The sequence below is a fragment of the Coregonus lavaretus genome, assembly GCF_964263955.1.
Source record: "Coregonus lavaretus genome assembly, chromosome: 22".
Classification (NCBI taxonomy): domain Eukaryota; kingdom Metazoa; phylum Chordata; class Actinopteri; order Salmoniformes; family Salmonidae; genus Coregonus; species Coregonus lavaretus.
The window spans coordinates 19196375-19217372 of NC_140009.1; the positions used below are offsets into that span (position 1 = coordinate 19196375).

The 20998-nt window shown below is 44.1% G+C and overlaps 2 protein-coding genes across 2 annotated transcripts in view; both read right to left on the reverse strand.

Annotated features, from left to right (window-relative positions):
- Positions 1 to 1351, reverse strand: part of LOC311149551 (cAMP-dependent protein kinase type II-alpha regulatory subunit-like) — a gene marked incomplete at its 5' end in the record, with an annotated part of 19662 nt that extends 18311 nt beyond the window's left edge. Inside the window, one exon of the mRNA XM_084186727.1 lies at positions 1318 to 1351. Within this exon, the coding sequence (XP_084042853.1) occupies positions 1318 to 1351 (34 nt within the window). The remainder of the gene's footprint in view (positions 1 to 1317) is intronic.
- A 639-nt stretch (positions 1352 to 1990) lies between these two features.
- slc26a6.2 (solute carrier family 26 member 6, tandem duplicate 2) lies at positions 1991 to 10380 on the reverse strand (the record flags this gene model as incomplete). The annotated part of the gene is made up of 14 exons (XM_084186729.1): positions 1991 to 2125; positions 2997 to 3066; positions 3770 to 3876; positions 4148 to 4243; positions 4327 to 4404; positions 4685 to 4798; positions 4941 to 5088; positions 5392 to 5474; positions 6369 to 6521; positions 7009 to 7173; positions 7351 to 7526; positions 8258 to 8368; positions 8486 to 8625; positions 10253 to 10380. The coding sequence occupies 14 exons, from the start codon at positions 10378 to 10380 to the stop codon at positions 1991 to 1993; spliced, it is 1704 nt and encodes a 567-aa protein (XP_084042855.1).
- Positions 10381 to 20998: the final 10618 nt, after the last annotated feature.

Consider the following 20998-nt stretch of genomic DNA (forward strand, 5'->3'; position numbering starts at 1 on the left):
GCACCGGTGGAGCAGACTGCTCTTGCTCCGGAGTGGAGCCGCTGACCGGAGCTGGACTGGACCCCGGTGGAGCGGACTGCTCTGGCTCCGGAGTGGAGCAGCTGACCGGTGCCGGATCAGGCTCCGGTGGAACGGGCACGGGCCGTGCCGGACTGGACACGTGCACTACTGGTCTGGTGCGAGGAGCAGGCAAGGCCGGACCGGACTAGGAACACGCACCACTGGCTTGGTGTGAGGAGCAGGAACGGGCCGGGCCGGACTGGCAACACGCACCACTGGCTTGGTGCGAGGAGCAGGAACAGGCCGTGCCGGACTGGGAACACGCACCACTGGCTTGGTGCGAGGAGCAGGAACGGGCCGGGCCGGACTGGCGACACGCACCACTGGCTTGGTGCAAGGAGCAGGAACGGGCCGGGCCGGACTGGGAACATGCACCACTGGCTTGGTGCGAGGAGCAGGAACGGGCCGGGCCGGACTGGCGACACTCACCACTGGCTTGGTGCGAGGAGCAGGAACAGGCCGGGCCGGACTGGGAACACGCACCACTGGCTTGGTGCGAGGAGTAGGAACAGGCCGGGCCGGACTGGCGACACGCACCACTGGCTTGGTGCGAGGAGCAGGAACAGGCCGGGCCGGATGGGAACACGCACCACTGGCTTGGTGCGAGGAGCAGGAACAGGCCGGGCCGGACTGGCGACACGCACCACTGGCTTGGTGCGAGGAGCAGGAAAAGGCCGGGCCGGACTGGGAACACGCACCACTAGTCTGGTGCGAGGAGCAGGAATGGGCTGGGCCGGACTGGGAACACGCACCACTGGCCTGGTGCGAGGAGCAGGAACAGGCCGGATGGGAACACGCACCACTAGTCTGGTGCGAGGAGCAGGAACGGGCCGGGCCGGACTGGAAACACGCACCACTGGCCTCGTGCGAGGAGCAGGAACGGGCCGGGCCAGACTGGGAACACGCACCACTGGCCTAGTGCGAGGAGCAGGAACGGGCCGGACCGGACTGTGGAGGCGGACTGGAGGTCTGGAGCGGAGAGCTGGCACAACCCATCCTGGCTGGATGCCCATTTTAGCACGGCACGTGCGTGGTGCTAGCACAGTACGTAGCTCTGCATAACTGGGTTCCTCTATTAACCCCCGCTCCTTATGCTGCCTAACCAGCTCCTCTCTCCGTGCCTCTACTTCCTCCTTCTCCCTACGAGCCTCCTGCAGTGCCTCCTCTTGAATGGATCTCTCTCGCTCCATTCTAGCTATCAGCCCCCGTAATGTGGTGGCCTCCTCTCTTACCCTGCAGATCCAATCCTTCTCTCACTCTCGGCACTGCCGAAACTCATTGTCGTCGTCATCCTCCGAATCCTCAGTATAGAACTGTTCCCACTCTTCTTCCCATGGTCGTAGGGAATTAATCTGGAAACCCACCGGGTGCAGTGGTCGGGGCTCTTCTCTCTCGCTCCCTGACCACCCCTTTAGCCCCCCCAAAAATTGTTCTTGGGGCTGCTTCTCGGGCTTCCTCCTCGGCCGGCTTCCTCTCCTTCGCCCATGGTCCTTTCCCCGCAAATATCTCCTCCCAAGACCAAATCTTCCCCACCTGTGTCCAGGGTGTTCGGTCCTCCTGGGCACGCTGCTTGGTCCGTGTTTGGTGGGATCTTCTGTCACGTTCGTTTAAGGACAGGTCAGACCAAGGCGCAGCGTGAAATGCGTACATGTTTATTAACTGATAAACACACGACAAAACAACAAACCAAACGAAACGTGAAGTCCTAAGGCTGAACACAAAACAAGCCTACACACAGAACAAGATCCCACAACTAACGAGTGCCAATAGGCTGCCTAAGTATGATCTCCAATCAGAGACAACGAGCGACAGCTGCCTCTGATTGGGAACCACACCGGCCAACATAGATCTACACATACTAGAATGACAACATAGAACTACACAACATAGAATATACACACCCTGACTCAACAAATAAGAGTCCCCTGAGTCAGGGCGTGACAGTAGTGCATAGTAATTCCTGTGACCTCACCTTCTCTGCCAGGGCGTCTTGGTACATCTCAGCGTTGGCAAAGTAGAGGGTGGCAGAGGAGCGGAATATCACCACACCAGGGACCTCCTTCACCTGAGAGACAATGGTTATTTATATCAATGCTCTTATTATAATAAAGACTAACAAGAATGATGAAACATAGCCATTACACAGAGTTGCCCCTAGACACTGATCATGGGCATAGCCGCTGGAAGTAGTTTGGGAGTGGGGGGGGCTTAGAATGTTTGCCCGCGCTACAGACATCTATATCGGTCCACTAATACAGTACCCAGTGCACTACTTCTGGGAAAAAATAAATATTTGTATTCATATTTTTATTCATTTATGATTTTTCAGGGGGTGCTGGCATCACCCTCAGCACCCCTATTTCTCACGGCTATGATTGAAAAAATACAAAAGTGGTTACCCTGCCTCTGTTTTGGTAAAAAGCTGAGGGATGGGCCTGGAGAAATGTATCCACTCTCAAATTCATAGACAGAGCGATGGATGCAAGGACTGACCATCCATGATATCACAATGATAGTTTTAACCATGTTTTGAGGCTATACAGTGTTTGTTTACATTTACATTGTTTACAAACATTGGAGTAAAACAAGCTTATATTTTGGGTTCTGATCGGTTACGACCGTTATGGCATTTATAAGTTATATTCTTCTAGAATCAATGGGTCTATATAATTAATGTATACGTCCAAAAATGGATGTAGCAACTAATGATTCTAGCTTTAAACATATGTTTGAGGGAGGGGAAGCTGATCCTAAATCTGTATCTAGGGGAAACCTTACAACTGATATACTGTAGAAAACCAAAGTGAAACACCTTCACAGACATAGACCTGGTACCTACAAGTTAAAGACTCCCTCTTGATTGGAGTGGCGGTATGATTAGAGAGTAACTGAATACGTACTGTATATTTATATATCTGGTTGCCATGGATGCATACCTGATTATAGTTCTCCACTGGTCTGTAGATGTCAGTCTCAGGGACCTGCCCTAGGAGGGAGTACTTCGGCCTTAAACGGACAAATAGACAAGTGTAGGGATTTAACACACGATTTATTACACAATTTGGTATGTTTTTTCAAACATAGTTTCAGAAGTGGAGCAGATGAGACATCTAGTCCCTTTTAAATCTGTTAAAATGACTTTAAAGAGTGAATGGGTAGTTTAATGACGTGTGGGGTAAATTAAAATGAGTAGTGTTTGAGGTTCGTGGTTAGATGGAGTCTGTCTGGGATAGAGTTTTGTGTGTGTGAGTGTGTACGCGCTAGTGTACAGTACCAGTCAAAAGTTTGGACACACCTACTCATTCAAGGTTTTTTATTATTTTTACTATTTTCTACATTGTAGAATAATAGTGAAGACATCAAAATTATGAAATAACACATATGGAATCATGTAGTAACCAAAAAAGTGTTAAACAAATCAAAATATATATTTTATATTTGAGATTCTTCAAATAGCCACCCTTTGCCTTGATGACAGCTTTGCACACTCTTGGCATTCTCTCAACCAACTTCACCTGGAATGCTTTTCCAATAGTCTTGAAGGAGTTCCCACATATGCTGAGCACTTGTTGGCTGCTTTTCCTTCACTATGCGGTCCGACTCATCCCAAACCATCTCAATTGGGTTGAGGTCGGGGGATTGTGGAGGCCAGGTGATCTGTGTCCAAACTTTTGACTGGTAGTGTATGTGTGAGCGGTTGTATACTCACAGCTGGGTCCTGAAGATGACCGTGAGCATGGAGAAGGCAATGGAGGCTGCCAGGCCCAGGTCAGGGTTGAAGAGCACAGTCAGGATCAGAGTGGCCACCCACACCAGCTAGGGAGAGAGGGAGGGGGGCAGACAGAGGAAAACCCCAGAGTTAACACACATCCTCCTCCCTCATTAAACTCTCTCACTTTACCACTGAGACTTCTGTTTCTACTATGGGATTATATTACCTCTGTGATGAGAAACCAATTAAATAAAATCTAACTCATCCTCCCGTTTCACCCCTCTATTCTCTTTCTCCGCTTTTCTCCTTCATCTCACCCCGATCCCCTCTATAACACCTTACCCTTACTCCCCCTGCCCTCTATCTCTCTCTCACCATATCAACTTTATTGCTCTTCCACAGAGTTGGGATGTCCATGAACTGCTTCATCATGCCATGCAGGTTCACATAGATGATGGCTGCCAACACGGCCTAGTGGACAGAGAGACAGCCACCAATCACAATCACACACAGAACCACCTCAGTCTATAAACCAACAGCCAATAGAATGGTACCTTTGGCAGCTCTTCAAAGAGAGCCCCAATCCACAGCATGATGACCAGAATCACCATGGCTGAAAGAGCACTCGCCACCTGGGAGAAGAGAGAGAGATATAAGAAAAGAAAGAAAGAGCTGGATCATTGAGGGTTAAAACAGACAACAACCAGGCCCTCCTGTAATTGCGTAGTGTTGTGAATATTGAGCCCTGGCTGTTGAATTGAAGTGCTAGACAACTAATTACTTGTGTTTTAAGGAATCCACGTGGGTTTGTGATGTGGGTTTTAATGAACGCTTTGAGTGTTTTTTAATGAACCCAGTTATCAATGCAACAGAATAATGTATGATTACTGTCATAATGAGATGAGTCTGTACCTGAGTCTTGCCCCCAGTGCTTTCCTGTACCATGGTGCGGGACATGGAGCAACTGATTGCAAAGCACTGAAACACCCCTCCGATGGAGTTGCTGAGACCCAGGGCTATCAATTCCTAAACCAGGAAGAGACCACTTTCTTCAGTAAATAGGGGAGTGTATAGCACAAACAGTCATTCACAAGCAGTGCATGCCACACATTACAACAACCACACCCAGAAAGATTTCCAATCACATAGTCATTGACAATATTTTTACCTGGTTGCTGTCAACTTTGTAGCCATATTTTAGGGCAAAGATCCGTCCGAGGGAGATGGCAATGCCGTAGCCAACCACAGACAGAGCGAAGGCATCACCTATCACCTGCCCAAATAGAGAGGCTGTAGGCATGACAGGGGGCTGTAGACTAGGGAAGAGAAACAAGGGTAACTGTTATTCTCCTTGACAAGGATATCTTTGTGTGATCATGTTGTGTACTGTAGTTTGGTGGTTGTGTATCTAGGTATAATGCCATCTGTACAAGTGGTTGTGTAGGTAGACTACGTGACTGAGTATCTGGGATGTGGGCTGTTATGGCTGTGCATGTACTGTATGTTGTTGTGCATCTATGTGGTTGTTTATCTATGTGGTTATGTATCTGTGGTTGTGTATCTATGTGGTTATGTATCTGTGTGGTATCTCTATGTGTGTATAATGCTCCTCTCCTCACCCAGAGGGGATCTCTCCCACCACTTCCACTCCATACTTCCCCTCCAGGTTGACCTGCCAGGAGATCACCGTGGCGATGATGATCTGACGACAGACAGACAGAAAGACGAAGAGATGAATGCAATGTCTAAACCCACATTAGAAACGGACAGATTAGGGCCTCCCGAGTGGTGCAGCGGTCTAAGGCACTGCATCGCAGTGTTGCGGCGCCACTACAGCCTGGGATTCGATCCCTGGCCGTGCCCGGGAGTCCCATAGGGCGGCGCACAATTGGCCCAGCGTCGTCTGGGTTAAGGTAGGGTTTGGCCGAGGGGGCTTTACTTGGCTCATCGTGCTCTAGCGACTCCTTGTGGCGGGCCGGGTGCCTGCAGGCTGACTTCGGTCGTCAGTTGAACAGTGTTTCCTCCGACACATTGGTGCAGCTGGCTTCCGGGTTACACGAGCGGATGTTAAGAAGCGCGGTTTGGCGGGTCATGTTTCAGAGGACGCATGACTCGACCTTCGCCTCTCCCGAGCCCGTTGGGAGTTGCAGCAATTAGACAAGATTGTAGTCACGAAATTGGGGAGAAAAAGGGGGTTACAAAATTACAACAACAAAATAAAAATAAAGATAAATGGACAGATTGTAGTGCACATTATACATTATTTCCAGATAATCTTTTGTCAAAATAAATTCTGCTATTAAAGTCAATGTTGTCCGAGAGAGATAGAGAGAGCAACTATTTTCACAGATAGATAATTGTTACAGTACTTTATGTTGTACTTTCATCAAAATAATGTTTGGCTGTTTATGTGGTACTAATAAAGTTACTATATTTTTGTTCTACATTAACAGTGTTTCTCCTACTCCACTTCGTTATCCATTGTTTATGCACAAACCAATTTTAGCTCACTGCCAGTCATTTGGTCTAATTTTCACAGTGGGAACTAATCTGTTTGTCCTCTGTTGGGTGTAGGAGGAGTGGGACTGTGACTCACGCCTAGCAGCTCTACAGGAATGGGTACCGGCAGCTTTTTGCCCAGGTAGGTGTTGAGCTCCTTGACGCTGATGAGGCCAATGATGGACACCAGGCTCACCACTAGGGTGCCTATGTTGGTCTCTGGCACCAGATAGCACACCTCTATCACTGTCTACAAAGAGAGAGAGAGAGAGAGAGAGAGAGAGAGAGAGAGAGAGAGAGAGAGAGAGAGAGAGAGAGAGAGAGAGAGAGAGAGAGAGAGAGAGAGAGAAAAGAAACAGATAAAGAGCGAGAGAGAGAGAAAGAGAGAGGTGGAGAGAGAGAGAGAGAGAGAGAGAGAGAGAGAGGGGGAGAGAGAGAGAGAGAGAGAGAGAGAGAGAGAGAGAGAGAGAGCGAGAGAAGGAGACAGAGAGCGAGAGAGAGAAAGAGACCGATAAAGAGAGGGAGAGCAAGAGAGAGAGAAAGAGAGAGGGGGAGAGAGAGAGGGGGAGAGAGAGAGACGGGGAGAGAGAGAGAGAGAGAGGGGGGGGGGGGGTAGGAACTGTTACTGCATATCAGTAGAAAATGGCAGAGGCAGTTCTTTCCCCCACCCATAGAGGGCACCACCACATGAGTGTAGGACCCTAATGCCCATGCCTATGTGTGTTTGTAGTACTTACAAAGATCAGGGAGAAGGGTCCACTGTAGCGTTGTGGACTGATACCAAAGGTGTACTTGAGCTGAGAGACGATGACGTGGATGGCTGCTCCGGTGGTGTACCCTCTGACCAGGGGCTCAGACAGGTAGGTCACCACAAAGCCAAACTGAACCAGGCCCAGGAGCATCTACACACACACACACACACATATGTGAGAAGCTGTCATACAATCTCTGCTAATATAACAGGTATTTCGGAGATAAGTAATGATGACTAACCTTGCCTGAGACCTAAAGACTTCCTAGGCTTTAGCTCAGCAGGCTAACAGTCTTGTGGCATGCAGTTGACGTTCAGTCAGATTTACCTGGAAGAGGCCGGACATGAAAGTAACGGCAGCAGCCACTTTCACCCGCTCCGTGTCTCGAGCAAAAACATCCACCGTACTCTCATTGGTGGCGTTATCATACATCATGAAGTTAGAGTCTGGGGCCAAGCGCTCGGTCACTCCCCCGATCATCACACTCATCACTGCATATGTACCTAAGAGAGAGAGGTTAGGGTTAAGGTTTATATACATAAAGTAGTTCGTTTGAAATTAATGTTCTGACTCTAGGCATAACATTAGTTGTGTTCACTGGATGGCAAAATGAGTCATAAGGTGTAGTCGTCTCGGGTCCTACTAATCACCCCAAATAACCCCAAACCACACCAAACAGGTACCCAAAACAACCCTAAATTACCCAAAACAACCCAAAAGTACCCAATACAACCACAAACAACCACAAACAGTTACCCAAAATGACCTTAAAGTACCCAGAAGTACCCAAAACAACCACAAACAACCTCAAACAGGTACCCAAAACAACACAGAAGTACCCAAAACAGCCCCCAAAGTACTCAAAACAATTCAAAAGTTCCCAAAACAACCACAAACAACCACAAACAGGTACCCAAAACAACACAGAAGTACCCAAAAGAACCACAAACAGGCTACCAAAACAACACGAAACCACCCAAATTAGAGGTTGGTTCACGTTTCGGTCTGGTTTGTGATATATTGGGTTCAGGATTCTATATTCTATATGGTCACGATAGCAGAAATAATAAAAATGTATGACTGAAATGTTTGTGCATGTATAGGTTTATTAGGTTATTTTGGGTTGTTTGGGGTTGTTTTGGATTGTTTGGGGTGATTAGTAGGACCCATGGTCTCTGTGTGTGACATAAAACATTAAACATGGTTTGTACTCTCTATATAGCAAACTACTTACCCACAGAGATGTGTTTGGACGACCCAAAGATGAAGTAGATGAGGATGGGGTAAAAGGAGGAGTACAGACCAAACACTGGGGGCACTGCTGCTAGCAGAGCATAAGCCATCCCTACAGTGACACAAAATATATTAATATTCCAAAGTTACTCAAAGATGGTTATTATATGGTTATTAATGATGGTAACAGGGTAATAATACAAGGTTATATTTAGTCAGGCAATCAGACCTTGTGGTAGGTGCATGATGCCCACACTGATGCCTGAGATCAGGTCTCCGACGGCGTTGTCTCTGAGGGAGTAGCGAGGCAGCCAGGAGAGAACAGGAACAGATGACAACATAAAACTCTTCAGCCTGGGGCCAGAACACCTGGGAGAGAAGACACACACACACACATATGCACGCACGCACACACACACACACACACACACACACACACACACACACACACACACACACACACACACACACACACACACACACACACACACACACACACACACACACACACACACACACACACACACACACACACACACACACACACACACACTGAGACTGAGAAGCTCACACTAAAGAGACATATGCAGGCCAGTGGTTAAAGAGGGTACAGAGATTTGCCTTCTCTAATTTTCTACTGTTTGAGTACCAGCACCTGGTATCAAGTACCAGTTCTAAAATGTTAACCCTGGTATGATAACAGTAAATTGAGTACCGATATCTTTTTAATCTCACTGAAACAGGCACACAGGACCTGCTGAGACATACAGGTGTAGGATGTTAATTTGATCACCCTGTTGCAGGATAATCTTTATATGAAAAATGTGCATTAATTATAATCCACATAATAATTCACATTTCCTGTTGCTGCAGAATAATTTTCCTGCTGTAGCAAACTTGCTCAAATTAAGATCCTACATCTGTAGGGGGAACTAAGAGGCACACTCAGTTCCTCTTAAACATACTATACTAAAACAACACTAGGATACACTGAGACTGTCCAGGCATTACAGATGGTATTATTCCTTACACACATTTTTTATTTATTTACTGTAATCAGTTACGTTACCAGCTAAAATATTGTAATCAGACTACAGATACTTTTGAAAAACTGGATGATTACTTCTTGGATTACTTTTAGGGATGGGAAAGGGGATACCTAGTCAGTTGCACAACTGAATGCATTCAACCGAAATGTCTCTTCTGCATTTAACCCAACCCCTTTGAATCAGAGAGGTGCGGGGGCCTGCCTTAATCGAAGTCCAAATCATCGGAGCCCGGGGAATTAAGTTCAGAAATTGTGTTTGCAGAAAATACATTATGACACCTTTCTGTTGTCTCAATGACATTCAATTCAGCATTGAAAAAATGCGCAAGTTTAAGTTTGTTCTTCCTGAGCGAGTCTGACCACAAGTCAGAGATCACTATGATGACATACCAAATGCATTTGATTGATGCCTCTTAAAGTGATGTTCCAGAACTTTTGATTCATTTCAGATAGTAGTTTTGAAAGTGGTGGTCAAGAGATAAAAAGGGACCCAATTTTATGTGTACTACATCATCCAACTGTGTACTACGCCATCCATTTCTTATATGTTATGTCCTGCAAAAAAACGTTTTTTCCCCCAGATTTTTGGCAATTCATATGATATGTTACGAATCCAATTCGTACAATATGTTACAAATTTGTTGTGCTTAAGATCCCGGACAGCATCTTTAAGGGGAAAGTAGTCCAAAAGTAACTAAAAGTAATCAGATCACGTTACTGAGTTTGGGTAATCCTAAAGTTGCGTTACTCATTACAATTTTGGACAGATAACTTAGAACTGTAACCAATTACATTTACAAAGTAACCTACCTAACCCTGGGCATTATTATACTTAACAATACTCACTCAATAGTGAGTCATTTCTGAACACTGTTTTGTCACAGTTCCATTTCATTTTCGTTTTTGTTTTCAGTTGTATGCAAGGTTAAAGTAAGGTTATCACCTTACCTCATTGACTCTCTGATTTTTTCAGAGAAAGGGACTTTAACATCTGATTTCTCAGCCAACTGGTCCACCTTTCCTTCATCCAACACCTCTCTGTGCATGCAGTAGCCCACACGCCTTCTCTCCGTCATGGTTGGGCCTGTGTGATCTGCTAGAGTCTCGTCTGTGTAGAGGTCACCTCTGATAATTCCTTCAACCTTGTCTGACACCTTGTCTCTCCCTGTGTTATGATGTGTTGTGATCTTATGACTTAAACGTCTTATGTCTCAATAGAAACTGGCTTCAGGTTGATTCTCAAGGATCAGTTGTGATGTCCCACTTGTTGTAGTTTCAACTTGTGGAAAGATGTTTCTCTCCTTCAACGCTTGTTTGTACTTCAGCTTCAAGTTGTCCAAATATGGTAATCCTAATGCTTGATGAATCTGTGTCCAAACTGTCTGAGCCTTTGTAAGACTTTGTTCCAGTTAGAGAGGATCTTTCTTATGTTATTAATCCCTTCAGGATTCACTGATCCTGTATTGCCACCCTCTTTTCCTCTTAAGCCTTCTCTGTCACTGAGTATTCCCGCTTGTCCAAGTATCTTGACAGTGGACCTTGAAGACAAAACAGAGATATAGTCGGGGAGGTGGGGAGGACTGAGGAGGAGAGCAAAGTCCCAGTCAATCATTTGTCACAGTAGAGATGGACAGCCAGGCATGCAGTTGGACGTTGGAGCTTCAAGCCAAGGCAGTGAGACAGCAGGTCTTTAGAAAGAGGCATATGAGGAGCCTTATCTGGGCCTGATTAGATAGAGGACATAATTCAGTCAAGTCAGGGATATTACCATTGTTTTAGCTTACCCTGTGAGGATGGTGTACGACTTGGTTGTGTGCACAATCTGTTACGGCCCCAATAATGATACTAGGGGACCTTGAGGGATAAATAATGAACCTGTTGGGTTGGAGTTTGTTTGACATTCTAATGTTATAAACCAAACCTCCTTTGGAATAGGATATTGTTGGTCCATGTCAAAGGAAATGCCTAAAACAGCGATCCTCGATGACCTTTGAACTTTGCCCTCCAGTTCACCCCTCTTGTGGAGTCCTAACATGTAACTATATTTATGCTCTCTGCTAGACTTTTTATCTATGGGCAGTTCTTCTGTCCCTCCCTTTGCAGTTAAGTTAAACTATAGGCTGTACTCTTTTCCTCCCTCTTCTGACATGGAGTGGATATTTAATATTTATTTGTATTTAATAGTGTTTTAATTTCCATCTGGAGCTTGATGATATGAGTTGAAACAATATTACATTCTTCAGTATTCAAAGGTTCACATAGAGTTTAATAGAAGTGTTGACTTTACAACTTTGTATTGGGAAAATAATCCTAATGATAAGTAATCAAACAGGGGTGTTGCACCTGTCAATCATTAAAGGTAAACCCCCCGCTGTGAAAACTGCAAGTTTTATATTCTAGTGGAGCTGCAGACAGAGTAAGTTTACAAAGATTTTAACACAATGATGATACAGTATGGCTATAATGAAAAATAATAAACCAATTGTGTAGGGGAGATTGGGGTAAAAAGGCTCAATTTACCCCATGGCCATTGGTTCAACTTACCCCAAATTAAAACATTTTGACTATATTAGCCCACACAGCTAAAAGGATGCACTTTCATGCTAGGTTCAGTACCTCATTTTGAAGCTTATAGAGACCTCAACTGATGTATAGAACAATTTGTGTGTGTTATGTGTGTGTGTGTGTGTGTGTGTGTGTGTGTTGGAGTGTCAGTGTGAGTGTGTGTGTGTGTGTGTGTGTGTGTGTGTGTGAGTGTGTGTGTGTGTTGGAGTGTCAGTGTGAGTGTGTGTGTGTGTGTGTGTGTGTGTGTGAGTGTGTGTGTGTGTGTGTGTTGGAGTGTCAGTGTGAGTGTGAGTTTGTGTGTGTGTGTGAGTGTGTAGAGTCCTATTTGGTCAAATTATTAATTTTGTGTATGGATTCCTAGAAACGGGTAGCTCAACTTACCCCTTTGGCTCAACTTACCCCACTCTCCCCTATGAAACATCAGGTTTACATTTATTGTCATCAGTCTTATCCTGGAGGCAGAACTGAGCGATTTCCTATTAGAGAGGCCAGCTGCAAAGTCAGAATTGCCTATATTGTAAAGATTCATGAAAACAAAAATGTGCTTTTTGGTCTTAATTTAAGGTTAGGGTTAGGCATTAGGGTTAGCAGTGTGGTTACAACATGATATCATAGGAAAACGTTATCTTGTTTTTTGCAAACAAATTAAATGTCACAGTCGTTTTTCTCAATACATTGCTCAACCCTAAACCTAGCCTCAACCCTAACCCTAACCCTATCTTCATATAAACTCCCGGCTCAACCCTAGCCTTAACCCTAACCCTCGCTTCATCTCCACATCTTGGCTCAACCCTAACCCTAGAATTGAACACAAGAAACCATATTGCTCCAATACATATTTTATATAAACAGCTTCTATTTCCATTCTTTATAAAACACACAGCAGAATGAATGACCTGACAGTATGGTCCATACTTCACAACATAACCGTAGTAGGCTATCAGCATGTGGATTGCAGATCGTCCTGTTGCACTCACTTCTGTCGTCATGAAGTGCTTTGAGAGGCTAGTTAAGGATCATATCACCTCTACCTTACCTGACAACCTAGACCCACTTCAATTTGCTTACCACCTCAATAGATCCACAGACGATGCAATCGCCATCGCACTGCACACTACCCCATCTGGACAAGGGCCCCAAGCATTGACTATAGCTCAGCATTCAACCCTATAGTACCCTCCACGCTCATCATTAAGCTCGGGGCCCTGGGTCTGAACCCCGCCCAGTGCAACTGGGTCCTGGACTTCCTGACGGGCCGGCCCCAGGTGGTGAAGGTAGGAAACAACACCTCCACTTCGCTGATCCTCAACACAGGGGCCCCACAAAGGTGCGTGCTCAGCCCCCTCCTGTACTCCCTGTTCACCCATGACTGCGTGGCCACGCACGCCTCCAACTCAATCATCAAGTTTGCAGACGACACAACAGTAGTAGGCTTGATTACCAACAATGACGAGACAGCCTACAGGGAGGAGGTGAGGGCCCTGGGAGAGTGGTGCCAGGAAAATAACCTCTCACTCAATGTCAACAAAACAAAGGAGCTGATTGTGGACTTCAGGAAACAGCAGAGGGAGCATGCCCCTATCCACATCGACAGGACTGCAGTTGAGAGGGTGGAAAGCTTCAAGTTCCTCGGTGTACACATCACTGATATTCTAAAATGGTCCACCCACACAGACAGTGTGGTGAAGAAGGCGCAACAGCGCCTCTTCAACCTCAGGAGGCTGAAGAAATTTGGCTTGGCCCCTAAAACCCTCACAAACTTTTACAGATGCACAATTGAGAGCATCCTGTCGGGCTGTATCACCGCCTGGTACGGCAACTGCACCGCCCGCAACCGCAGAGCTCTCCAGAGGGTGGTGCGGTCTGCCCAACGCATCACTGGGGGCAAACTACCTGCCTTCCAGGACACCTACAGCACCCAATGTCACAGGAAGGCCAAAAAGATCATCAAGGACATCAACCACCCGAGCCATGGCCTGTTCACCCCGCTATCATCCAGAAGGCGAGGTCAGTACAGGTGCATCAAAGCTGGGGCCGAGAGACTGAAAAACTGTGTCTATCTCAAGGCCATCAGACTGTTAAATAGCCATCACTAGCCGGCTTCCACCCGGTTACGCAACCCTGCACCTTAGAGGCTGCTGCCCCATATACAGTTGAAGTCGGAAGTTTACTTGCCCCTTAGCCAAATACATTTAAACTCAGTTTCTCACAATTCCTGACATTTAATCCTAGTAAAAATTCCCCGTTTTAGGTCAGTTAGGATCACCACTTTATTTTAAGAATGTGAAATATCAAAATAATAGTAGAGAGAATGATTTATTTCAGCTTTTATTTCTTTCATCACATTCCCAGTGGGTCAGAAGTTTACATACACTCATTTAGTATTTGGAAGCATTGCCTTTAAATTGTTTAACTTGGGTCAAATGTTTCGGGTAGCCTTCCACAAGCTTCCCACAATAAGTTGGGTGAAATATAATAATTCCTTCTGACAGAGCTGGTGTAACTGAGTCAGGTTTGTAGGCCTCCTTGCTCGCACACGCTTTTTCAGTTCTGCCCACACATTTTCTATAGGATTGAGGTCAGGGCTTTGTGATGGCCACTCCAATACCTTGACTTTGTTGTCCTTAAGCCATTTTGGCACAACTTTGGAAGTATGCTTGGGGTCATTGTCCATTTGGAAGACCCATTTGCGACCAAGCTTTAACTTCCTGACTGATGTCTTGAGATGTTGCTTCAATATATCCACATAATTTTCCTTCTTCATGATGCCATCTATTTTGTGAAGTGCACCAGTCCCTCCTGCAGAAAGCACCCCCACAGCATGATGCTGCCACCCCCGTGCTTCACGGTTGGGATGGTGTTCTTCGGCTTGCAAGCAACACCCTTTTTCCTCCAAACATAATGATGGTCATTATGGCCAAACAGTTCTATTTTTGTTTCATCAGACCAGAGGTCGTTTCTCCAAAAGGTACGATCTTTGTCCCCATGTGCAGTTGCAAACCGTAGTCTGGCTTTTTTATGGCGGTTTGGAGCAGTGGCTTCTTCCTTGCTGAGCGGCCTTTCAGGTTATGTAGGACTCGTTTTACTGTGGATATAGATACTTTTGTACCTGTTTCCTCCAGCATCTTCACAAGGTCCTTTGCTGTTGTTCTGGGATTGATTTGCACTTTTCGCACCAAAGTACGTTCATCTCTAGGAGACAGAACGCGTCTCCTTTCTGAGCGGTATGACGGCTGCGTGGTCCCATGGTGTTTATACTTGCGTACGATTGTTACAGATGAACGTGGTACCTTCAGGCGTTTGGAAATTGCTCCCAAGATGAACCAGACTTGTGGAGGTCTACAATTTTATTTCTGAGGTCTTGGCTGATATCTTTTGATTTTCCCATGATGTCAAGCAAAGAGGCACTGAGTTTGAAGGTAGGCCTTGAAATACATCCACAGGTACACCTCCAATTGACTCAAATGATGTCAATTAGCCTATCAGAAGCTTCTAAAGCCATGACATAATTTTCTGCAATTTTCCAAGCTGTTTAAAGGCACAGTCAAGTTAGTGTATGTAAACTTCTGACCCACTGGAATTGTGATACAGTGAATTATAAGTGAAATAATCTGTCTGTAAACAATTGTTGGAAAAATTACTTGTGTCATGCACAAAGTAGATGTCCTAACCGACTTGCCAAAACTATAGTTTGTTAACAAGAAATTTGTGGAGTGGTTGAAAAACGAGTTTTAATGACTCCAACCTAAGTGTATTTAAACTTCTGACTTCAACTGTAGACTTGGAATCACTGGCCACTTCAATAATGGAACACTAGTCACCTTAATAATGTTTACATACTGCTTTACTCATCTGATATGTATATACTGTATTCTATTCTACTGTATTTTAGTCAAAGCCACACCGACATTGCTCGATCTAATATTTATATACACTACCGTTCAAAAGTTTGTGGTCACTTAGAAATGTCCTTGTTTTCGAAAGAAAAGCTAAATGTTTTGTCCATTAAAATAACATCAAATTGATGTAGACATTGTTAATGTTTTAAATGGCTATTGTAGCTGGAAACTGACGATTTTTTATGGAATATCTACATAGGCGTACAGAGGCCCATTAGCAGCAACCATCAGTCCTGTGTTCCAATGACACATTTACATTTACATTTTACATTTTAGTCATTTAGCAGACGCTCTTATCCAGAGCGACTTACAGTTAGTGAGTGCATACATTTTAATTTTTTTCAAACACATTGTGTTTGCTAATCCAAGTTTATCATCTTAAAAGGCTAATTGATCATTAGAAAACCCTTTTGCAATTATGTTAGCACAGCTGAAAACTGTTGTGCTGATTAAAGAAGCAATAAAACTGGCCTTCTTGAGACTAGTTGAGTATCTGGAGCATCAGCAATTGTGGGTTCGATTACAGGCTCAAAATGGCCAGAAACAAATAACTTTCTTCTGAAACTCGTCAGTCTATTCTTGTTCTGAGAAATGAAGGCTATTCCATGCGAGAAATTGCCAAGAAACTGACTGACGAGTTTCAGAAGAAAGTTATTTGTTTCTGGAAATAAATGTTCATAGTCCTATCACAACACCAGCTTGAGCTGAGAGTTGAGAGTTCAGTCTACTCCATATTCTGATTGAGGTAGGAGTTCTACAGTGGCATTCTCCATCCACTCCATGAGCTGCAGGCTGCACATCAACACTCAGTCAGCTCTGTGTTGTGGTCTTATAGGAGCAGTAAAATGACATCAATGCAGAAGTAGACAACAATCACAAGCAAACAAACTAATTCTAAGAGACAAATGGGTAGACATAGGACACTAGGTAGCAATGCCTGTAGCAATGCATACAGCAAAAGTGAGCATACTCACAGCCAGGGATGGAGATGTCTGGCAGTTTTCGACAGCGTGGTGCATTGAGGGGAAGAGGCAGGACCTGGGCAGAGTGTTTGGGACAAAGCCCTGGACCTGCAGCTGACTCACCAGCCTGTCTACAGCACACAGGTAACACACAAGACCAATCCATTACAATCTGAAACTGACATGCACAGTACACTACAATCTGAAACTGACATGCACAGTATTCTACAATCTGAAACTGACATGCACAGTACACTACAATATGAAACTGACATGCAGAGTACACTACAATCTGAAACTGACATGCACAGTACACTACAATCTGATATTGACATACACAGTACACTACAATCTGAAACTGACATGCACAGTGCACTACAATCTGAAACTGACAAGCACAGTACACTACAATCTCAAACTGACATGCACAGTACAGTACAATCTGAAATCGACATGCACAGTACACTACAATCTGAAACTGACATGCACAGTACACTACAATCTGAAACTGACATGCACAGTACAGTACAATCTGAAACTGACATGCACAGTACACTACAATCTGAAACTGACATGCACAGTACACTACAATCTGAAACTGACATGCACAGTACACTACAATCTGATATTGACATACACAGTACACTACAATCTGAAACTGACATGCACAGTGCACTACAATCTGAAACTGACAAGCACAGTACACTACAATCTCAAACTGACATGCACAGTACACTACAATCTGAAACTGACATGCACAGTACACTACAATCTGAAACTGACATGCAGAGTACTCTACAATCTGAAACTGACATGCACAGTACAGTACAATCTGAAACTGACATGCACAGTACACTACAATCTGAAACTGACATGCACAGTACACTACAATCTGAAACTGACATGCACAGTACTCTACAATCTGAAAATGACGTGCACAGTACACTACAATCTGAAACTGACTTGCACAGTACACTACATTCTGAAACTGACATGCACAGTACACTACAATCTGAAACTGACATGCACAGTACTCTACAATTATAAACTGACATGCAGAGTACACTACAATCTGAAACTGACATGCACAGTACTCTACAATCTGAAACTGACATGCACAGTACACTACAAACTGAAACGGACATGCACAGTACACTACAATCTGAAACTGACATGCACAGTACACTACAATCTGAAACTAACATGCACAGTACACTATAATCTGAAACTGACATGCACAGTACACTACAATCTGAAACTGACTTGCACAGTACACTACATTCTGAAACTGACATGCACAGTACACTACAATCTGAAACTGACATGCACAGTACTCTACAATTATAAACTGACATGCAGAGTACACTACAATCTGAAACTGACATGCACAGTACTCTACAATCTGAAACTGACATGCACAGTACACTACAATCTGAAACGGACATGCACAGTACACTACAATCTGAAAATGACATGCACAGTACACTACAATCTGAAACTAACATGCACAGTACACTATAATCTGAAACTGACATGCACAGTACACTACAATCTGAAACGGACATGCACAGTACACTACAATCTGAAAATGACATGCACAGTACACTACAATCTGAAACTAACATGCACAGTACACTATAATCTGAAACTGACATGCACAGTACACTACAATCTGAAATCGACATGCACAGTACACTACAACCTGAAACTGACATGCACAGTACACTACAACCTACAACTGATTTCTAAAGCAACTGCAGCTACCATCACATCTTACAAGCTGCCAGAAACACACAGTGTGGAATATCTCTTGTGCCCTATCCCTATCTCACGCTCTCTCTTCTGCTCTTTATCACACACACACACACACACACACACACACACACACACACACACACACACACACACACAAAATAACATATGCCCATCTTATTCAAAGACTGTCTGTATGGTTGAAGATAACACAGAACACACAGATAACATCAACAACATCCATTATGGTACGCTGTGAGGTAAGGAGGACCATACATTTTGATCTCACAGCACAGTCATATTTTATGATGTAATGTGGATTATGTTTGACTGGATTACGCAATATGTTATGCACCACTCACAAAGCTATTGTTAAAGGCAATCAACCCAATAAAGCAAATTGTTTGTACAGCTGGAATGCAGAACTAGAGATAGTGACCTAACATAGTATAGTAACACCATTGTCTATACATGGGGTTTGTGTTATTTGTTTCAGGTAATGACTGTTTGGGCTCACCTTGCATAGTGCTTTGATTGACACAGAATCCATGAAGATGACTGAGCTAAACTCAAGCACCAGACCGTGCCTTGTTCCTGACATTTGAGGTAAGGGGTGGTTCTCAACAGACTGTATACACAAAAACACACATACACGTATGCATGCACAAACACGCACGCACGCACACACACACAATTGCTAATGTTAATAGATTTTCACATTGTATGAATTATAGGTGTCAACCTACAGTAAGTGCGTGAAGGAATGCACAAATATGTATAAACAAACAGTGGAATGTGGTGGTTCTGGGTTGAGTTATGGTTTATGTTATATTGTCTGGGTTGAGGTATAGTTTATGTCTCGTGGCATGCAGCCTACCTACAGTACCTCTCTGAGAGAGCTGAAGAGCAGCTCAGCGTTTGCAAAGTACAGAGGGTTGGAGCAGGAGAATACAGTCACTCCAGTGATCAGAGAGAGGGCCATGGTAGCAAACAGGCCCAGATCCAGGTTGAACAGCAACGTGGAGATTAGGGAGGCCAACCACAGCAGCTGTAAAGAGAGACTAACGTATGATGTCTTTTTATGACGGCTTATTACTGACCAGAATATGTATTTTTCTGACCACCATACGACCAGCTGGTCATAATTGTGACCTCTATCTGACCAGCTGGTCATAATTCTGACCACTATATTATGTGTTATATTATGGGGCCTACTTGTCATAGTTAAGACCTCATCATAACCTGGGGTAACACTTCATTTTAAGGTGTCCTTATTACAGTGTAATTACAGTGTAACAAGTATTGTAGTTAACTGTGACAACCAATAGTTATAATAACAACATGTAACTGGTAGTAATTGTGGTCTGTAATTACAACGGTGTAACAATTAATGCTTGTTACAAATGGGCAGGTTTCCACTACATTCACAAACTTTGTGTTTTGTTTCTTCTCAGCTGCGTCCGATTCAGTAACAACTCTCACAAAGGCTGTGACCCCTCGTGGATGTTAACATGGTCATCCCAGATAAGGAAAAACATACTATTTCAAAGCATAGTACATGTAATGTTTGCATAAGAACAACGTAATTAATAGGTGTTACATAGAATTTAGCTAGTTAAAATGAAGTGTATCTTGAGGGGTTCTTACTTGTAAATAATGTGTACTTATACAGTACATTACCCATCCTGACAATCTGGCCCACATTTTAAAGCTTCTGGAAGTTTCCAAAAGGGTTCTTCGGCTGTCCCCATAGGATAACCCTTTTTGGTTCCATGTAAAATTATTCTTGGTTCCAGGTAGAACCCTTTTGGGTTCCATGTAGAAACCTCTGTGGAAAAAGGGTTCTACATGGAACCCAAAAGAGTTCTACCTGGAGAACAGGGAATACCACTTATCAGTCAAATCTTTTTGCCTTTTTTTGTGTACATTTCGAGAAACAGTTGTTTTCCAGCTTTGTTGTTGTGTAGCCTACCAGGCGCTCTGTCCCAACTACCATACGAATGTTGACCGATGCGCTCGAGCAGGCTGCCTGCACACAGAGATCTATTGCTGCACGTGATTCTAATCCATGTTTTAGCTGAAACTGATATGCCTACCTCCTTATTTAGCTACTGAAATTGAAATAAAATGACTGCATGCATTATGTTAATTGATTAAAAGCTTTAAGGGAAAATATAACAGTCATATTTTCAGGTGCAATACTTTTTGGACTAATTATGGATGGAAATAAATGCAATAAAAATAGGGTTTTGTAAATCCTGGTGGATTGTAGTAGGATATTGAAATGAAATACATAGGCCTATGTGTTATTTGTTAAATAATGGGCAATTGGACATTTTTACATATGACCCTAAGCATGATGGGATGTTAATAGCTTAATTAACTCAGGAACCACAGCTGTATGGAAGCACCTGCTTTCAATATACTTTGTATCCCTCATTTACTCAAGTGTTTCCTTTATTTTGTCAATTACCTGTACATATAAGAGATAGAAGATGTGAGATGAAGTCTTTACC